This window comes from Nuphar pumila, chromosome 4 (assembly GCF_984573655.1).
Source record: "Nuphar pumila chromosome 4, dmNupPumi1.hap1.1, whole genome shotgun sequence".
NCBI classification, from domain to species: Eukaryota; Viridiplantae; Streptophyta; class Magnoliopsida; order Nymphaeales; family Nymphaeaceae; genus Nuphar; species Nuphar pumila.
The window spans coordinates 140,726,932-140,733,787 of NC_143252.1; the positions used below are offsets into that span (position 1 = coordinate 140,726,932).

The 6,856-nt window shown below is 40.8% G+C and overlaps 1 protein-coding gene across 2 annotated transcripts; it reads left to right on the forward strand.

The window, feature by feature from the left end:
• The first annotated feature begins 334 nt into the window (after window positions 1-334).
• On the forward strand, window positions 335-5,243 carry LOC149841343 (zinc finger protein 4-like). Of its 2 annotated transcripts, none has more exons than XM_090004762.1 (3): window positions 335-807; window positions 909-2,054; window positions 4,120-5,243. In XM_090004762.1, the coding sequence occupies exon 3, from the start codon at window positions 4,174-4,176 to the stop codon at window positions 4,978-4,980; it is 807 nt and encodes a 268-aa protein (XP_089860888.1). In that variant the 5' UTR covers window positions 335-807; window positions 909-2,054; window positions 4,120-4,173; the 3' UTR covers window positions 4,981-5,243. The 2 variants fall into 2 exon arrangements, with proteins under 2 accessions (XP_089860888.1, XP_089860889.1); XM_090004763.1 differs by having other exon boundaries at window positions 909-956.
• The last annotated feature ends 1,613 nt before the right edge of the window (window positions 5,244-6,856 follow it).

Below are 6,856 nucleotides of genomic sequence, written 5' to 3' on the forward strand. Positions count from 1 at the left end.
AGTATCTCAAAACCACTGGGTTGAGCCTGAAGACAATGGATGGTAGGTGTCCGCTGCTTGGTTTCTGTTCGATTTCTGTTAGGAAAAGTGCAACAGAATATGTCCAACGTGGGTACCCATCAGCCAGAGTGGGTGTGTGCATCCACACTGCTTAGATGCCACCATCTCACAAGGTACACCTAAGCACGTACAATCCTGATGCTTCATCAGGATGAGGCTGCTCACTTGAACCACACTTCTCAGATAGCTTTAAAAAATGGAAAAAAATAAAATTTCTTTTTACTTGATTGGTATCTGTAGCGTTTGCGTTTATAGGATTGTGGGTACTGCTAAAAATACCAACAAAACATGGCGGAAAAAGAAGCAAGCAAATAGTACAATGTCAGAGTATGTGTCTGTAGATGAGGGTATGGATACAGGCAACCGTACTAACAGGACCAGTGTGGAATCAGAGAGAAAGAAATGGACCACTTGAATTGAAAAAAAAGGCAACCCAAAATTTAGAAGTGTCATCTCCTTTTACTTTATTTGTTCTGCTGCTGTTGCCCTCCCTTCTTGTCTGACCTCACCCTCAGTCTCTGGCCACACCAAGAGCCAGCCTCCCCCGCAGTGTAGTTTCATGGCTTGCTTGCCATAATTAACCATTACTGCTCACAAACATACCACAAACATAAAGTGGTCATCATTGCCCACACAAAAACATCTCTCTCTCTCTAAAAGCAAGCACTTTCATGTGAGCAGAAGTAGGAAACTGGGAAATTGCTGGTTTTATGGATGTGGGGAGCTACTTGAGCTAAAGTATGCGAGGTTCATCCTTCCTCTCCTAGCAAGTTGGATTAGTATTTGGATGCTGTTTTAAGTATGTGTTCTTTTTCTTTATTAAATTATGGAAATTTCTTTTTTTTCAGGTATGCTGTTGGTTATGATTTAGAAGGGTTGGCCTTGTTGAATTCTAGGTACCTGATTGTGTGGTTTGATTTGGATCATGAGTTGTGTTTTTGTACTTCCCGATTTTCTTTGTCAATTGATTTTAGGTGTTGGTTTTCATCTTTTCTGATTGATTATTGGGTTTTTGTGATATTGGAAGTATGCTGATGCAGTGTGGTGTTTCTCAGTCGGGACTGAAGGGGAGGTTTCTTCTGAGTTTGTTTGGATTTATAGAACCTTGTAGTTTGTATGGACCATGTTGGCTGGTTGACTTGGTTGTGTTCTTTTGATGGAGGTAGCATGTTCGTCTGTCTTGTGATATGTTCGCCGATGCATTTCTAGGTACCATGGTTTCTTGTGGAATGACGCCACTGGTTGAAATTCAATTGTTTTGAGTTGCAGTTGGTTCCCTCTGTTGCGTTGGGAGGGGTGGACGAGGTTGCTCATAAAATATTCTAAGCTCTGTCCCTCTTTGATGTTCTGAAGGCGAATCCCTTTGGTGGTTGTGTTTGGTCATCTGTTAAAGAATTGCTAGGCATCTGATGGTAGGTGAGAAGAAGATTACTCGGAACCGTCCTTTGATAATGAGGACTTTGTTTTTTATCCATCACAAGCCTTGGCTTGTCATCACTTGCTTATGAGATGGTTGTAGCTGGTGGGAGATGAGGTGGATTATTGGCTGTGATTTTACAAAAGTAAATATGTAGTCTGCTGCTTCCTGTGTGCGCTTTTGTGCTAGTTTTTGGACATTCTGCTTCTTAGTTCTCAATTCTCATATACCTTGTGTTTTACCAGAATTTATATCATGCTTTTAGTGATATTATTGATTTCCTGGTAACATCATAGTTTTTTTCCTTGTTATATTGGTTTCTAAACCATTATCTTTATGCTACCATGATGATTTAAATCATTTTTTTGATGTTCAAGTCGTAGATTAATTTTGTCATACCAATGGACTGTAGAATTTCTTTCTGACTTGTGCATTAACTTGGTGGTTATTGCCAATGACAATGCAGGGTCATTAGATGTACTTTGGTTTCATTGGGACAGGCTGTTGCCCCACTTTTTGGTGCTGTTAAATGTGCATTAATAACTGGATGTGGTTTGATTGCTGGAAGCCACTAGTGGTATAAGCTCTTGTTCTTGAAGATGGCTTTCAAAGTTATTCTTCCATTGGATATGTTTTGTATGCTCGGTTTTGTATTCTTCCTATTCTTCACTTCTGTCTTGCAAGTCCATTAAAATTGTTGCTCTCTGGAATGTCTTAAACAAGATATGCCATAAAAGTTCTCAGAAGTTTTTTGTCAAATTCCAAAGTCTTCTACAAGATAAGTTAGAACAACAGAGATGCCCCTCAATAAGCAGCAGGTGCTTAGTGTTAAGTGCCTGAGTAGCTGGAATTGTGGAAATCATGCAAGGAATTCTCGAAAAAAAAAGAACTGAAAAGAAAAAGAAAAAACAAAAGCCCTAGACAGAAGTTATTGGACCTCAGCTTGAATAAGTGGAAAGAAAATAGTGAACCCTCATTGAAAAAGTTGAGACCATGGCTCCAAGTATGACATACTAAGCAGGAATAGATATCAACTATACAGCCTTCTAAAATGGATTGCCTTTTGCTAATCAAGCGTAAGAAATTTATTGAATCGATACTTTGAATCTTGATAAATCAAATTGCTTTACTTAGTGAAAAATAAATTCCTATAGTATGTGAATCAACCCCATTACGGGACAGAGTTGTAGGGCTGTCATAAATGTTAAATGTGGGTTAATTTATTATAAAAATGAAAATAGAATAAAAAGCAAATCATATATTCTAAGTTAGTATCTGAGACTAAATATATATCCTAATCTTCATTGACTACTGTAAAACATGATTTGTGTAACTTTTGAAGTTGTTTGAGAATTTCTTGCCCAAGAGGCTTTAGCAGAGACTGCAGAGAGGTTTTGTGCTTGATAATGCCACTGTCATGTGAGCATGATATGTTGGAGGTATCCTATTGTGCATAATGTACTATAGCACCCTTTTATCACTTAAGGATCATGTGCAATTATGCCTAGTCAGTCAGGGTATGAATAATGGAAGCAAAGCTTGTGGCGTGGATATTTTCAGAGTTCTTAGAAGATATTCAAACAATCTTGGAAAACTGTCAAAAATAATTTTATGAATTTTTGAAAAATTTCCCATATTTATGAGAATATAAGTGAGAGTCTGATAAATGTAAATGTGATTCTTGTAATCTAAGTGAGCCACAGGTACAAGGTACTATTTTTACCGCCTGAATAACAGGAAAATCTATGGAATATGTCGGTATCTGTATTTATTTTTCTACATTTATATAGAATTTTTCTCTTACGTACATGTGCATACATAATAGGTTGCATGATTGATTCAGGATCCATTGATTTAATGTTATAGAGATGGTGATGCTGCAGTCTTGTGGTGGTTGTACTTTGGCCCATCAATTTTGTTAATTTCTCAGTTAAATTTGTGAAGCATCTTGTCCAGAGAATGGTTGTTTCTCAAAAACAGACTAGAATATGAAGAACAGAGGCAATGGTAATTGATTCTTTTATGTAAGTTTGAGAAATCAATTCTAGATTCCATCAATGTACTACTGCTGGTAGAAGTTGTTAAGGTTTCTCTTGAGTGCTTGCCAGATACCTTTATGTGATGGGGAAGAAAATGGACTTGGGATGTGAGAACGTAATTGGTTTTCAGCTTTCAGGGTGTGGTTGGTTGTAAAAAATAAAAATTTATTGGAAAAAGCCTGTCAAGCACAAGGGAAATGATCATGAGGATATGGTTTGACTATATCCGTGAAGTGTCATGGTATCGTCTCTAAAAAGAATATTTGAAACATATATTGAAAGTGTTGCAATTATCATAATCATAAATCAGTACTATCAATATTTGAGTGAATAAGCAGCCAAAACCGTTCACCATACATTAGAATTGATAAATAGGAATAAATAGTAGTTCACCATTGATTGGATAAACTTTACTGTACAGTATATTATTGATGTATGTTTATTCCAAAGGTGATGACCATGCAGAGATAAATAGTATGTAGTTTTCCTTTTGGACTTTTGGTCTGCTTGCTATTTTTCAAGTGGAATATGTTGTATTCATGGTTGGATTGTTTTTGCACCTCCAGTAAAGCAATTGAAGAATCTTTCTCATTCCAAATGCAGTGAAGTGACCACAACAAAAAAGAAACACCTGAAAGCTCTCTGTTCAGTAAGAAAATGATGAACACTACAAGTGTAGAGCTTGAAGCTGAAAATTCCTCTGAAGAAGAATCAGTTGTTAGCAATCAGGTTGCTTCCAACATATCCAACCAAGAAATTTCAAAGGATGCTACTAACTCCCCAACTCCCCCCCTCTTCAATTTCCAATTAAAATCTGAATCAATCTCCTTGGACCTGTCACTCAACTGTAACAATGGTGTCATCACTGACAATGCTTCCAAGGAGAAAAATGTGGGTCCGATGGTTCCAGCGGGTGTTTCAATATCAAGCACAAGTGAGAGCAGCAGTGGCATCAATCATTCCAGACCTGCACATGCTTCCCCGCCATCTGAGCCCAGGATTTTTTCTTGCAACTACTGTGATCGCAAATTCTTTAGTTCTCAGGCTTTGGGTGGTCACCAGAATGCTCATAAGAGGGAGAGGACATTAGCAAAAAGAGCCAATAGAATGAGTGTGTTCTCAGAGAGGTATGCAAGCTTAGCATCACTGCCTCTACGTGGAACCGTATACCGGTCTCTTGGGATCAAGGCTCACTCTCTGATGCACACTTCTGTTCTTGACAAGGCTGGTAGTAGAGGTGGTGCAAGATTTGAGGGTGGTGGGTATGTCGGGTTGCCGGTTTTCATGGATAACGACAAAGTGGAGCTATACTGGCCGGCAAGTTTTCGACAGACGCTGAACGTGTGCAACAGGGAGAGGGAGGTTGGTTTTCAGATTCAGGGACCACCAAGGAATCCAGATATGAGCACCATGCAACTGCTTAATGATGATTCTTCAAAGCCAGACCTTACACTTCGTCTGTGATCTGTGGTGGCTGCTGAGGATACTGTTCTTTCAGTATCTGGTTGTGCGTTATTGTGACATTTACTGTAAACAGAAAGCGAGAGAGAGAGAGAGAGAGAGAGAGAGAGAGAGAGAGAGAGAGAGAGAGAGTTTGTTGGTTATGTTCTTTGTTTTTCAAGTGGACCATGGAGGTTTTCTCTTTTTAGTTCACCTCCCAACCTCCATGTAGGAGGATGATTGTTTGCATGTTTGTTGTTTGCATGTAAAAAGGGAGAGCTTGTGTATATTCTCTCTCTCTCTCTCTCTCTCTCTCTCTCTCTCTCTCTCTCTCGGCTTCTATGCTTGGGTTCCAAAACTTCATTCAATTGAACCAGTTGTATTTTGTTCCGCATCGTGGGGAAGCTTTCTCTTGGTCCAATCGTCGATCTCGCCCGTGCTACCGCTTGCTTGACCGTGTGCTCGTCTCCCCGGATCTGCTGGCCTCGCTAAATGACCTCTTTGTTTGTCTTCTCCCTCCATCTGTCTCTGACCATAGTCAGTTGGTCATCCAATGAGGGCATGGATTTTCTCGCCACATCAAATTTCGATTTGAGCAATGGTGGATCACGGAGCTAGACTTTGAGTCTGTAGTCCATCTATCTTGGTGTGGCTCGCGCACCACAGCTAGGGCGGCTAATCGTTGTGTGGTTAAGTATCGCCGCTTGTCTCGAGCAATTAAATCATGGCTTATTTCGAGGCATATCAGTAAATTTCAACATATGGAGGATTGGGAGCGTGAGCTATCGTCGATCCACCAGTCTCTCTCAGACTCGGCCTCCCTGTCGAACTCCGGTATTGCCAGCCTGAATGCTAGATCCGCAGAGCTGACTCTGCTATTACGGTCGTGGCGCATGAAAGAGGAGATTCGCTGGAGGCAGCGGTCTCGTGCTACTTGGCTTAAAGCGGGTGACGAAAATACTCGCTTTTTTCATTCTGTTGCCTCTCATAGGCATCGAAGGCATGCCATTCCTTCCATCTGCATTGAAGGTGTCTACCATTCGGGAGATCAGGTCCTACCAGCGGTGACTGACTTCTTCATCAAGCTTTATGCCGAAAACCCCTCAGTCGGTGGGTCGATGGGTACGGACTTCATTCATTGTATCGACCACGCGTTATCAAAGTCTTTGCAGATGGCCTTTTCTGAAGAGAAAATCTTTGCGGCAGTAACAACTTTGTCAGGATGGAAAGCCTCTGGTTTTAATGGTTATCCTGTGGACTTCTATCGCACATTTTGGACATGTGTTAAGGGTGATATTCTGAGTATGTTCGTTGAGTTTCACCGTAACAGCCGGTTACTGTCTATCTATCACCTGGCCATTGTATCTCTTATTCTGAAAGACGCTACGTCGGTGGACATAGCGTGGTACTGTCCTATCTCTATCTTAAGAGGAATCTACCGGATCATTGCCAAGGTATTGGCTACCAGTATGCGCTCTATCGCTAATCAGATTTTTTCAGATGCTCAATTTGCTTTCATTTCCCATAGTCGACCGCAACATTCATTTATTCTGGCCACAGAGGTGGTTCACTCTCTGAAGTCCAGCGGAAGGCCTTTTTTTACTCTTAAACTTGACTTTCACAAAGCGTATGACTCGGTGCACTGGCCTTTCCTCTTTCACATGTTGGAGAACTTTGGATTTGGTCGACGCTTTTCTAATTGGGTGCGTGAGTTGGTCACAAATGCACAATCCCAAGTTCAGATTAACGGGGCCTGTGGTAAGCAGTTCAAGGTTGGGCGTGGTATTCGGCAAGGATGCCCCTTGTCCCCTCTGCTTTTTAACGTCGTTTCTGAAGGCATTGTGGTCTTGCTTAAGAGGGTCGTGGGGTGTGGTTTTATTAAGTCACTCGGAGTTCAGGG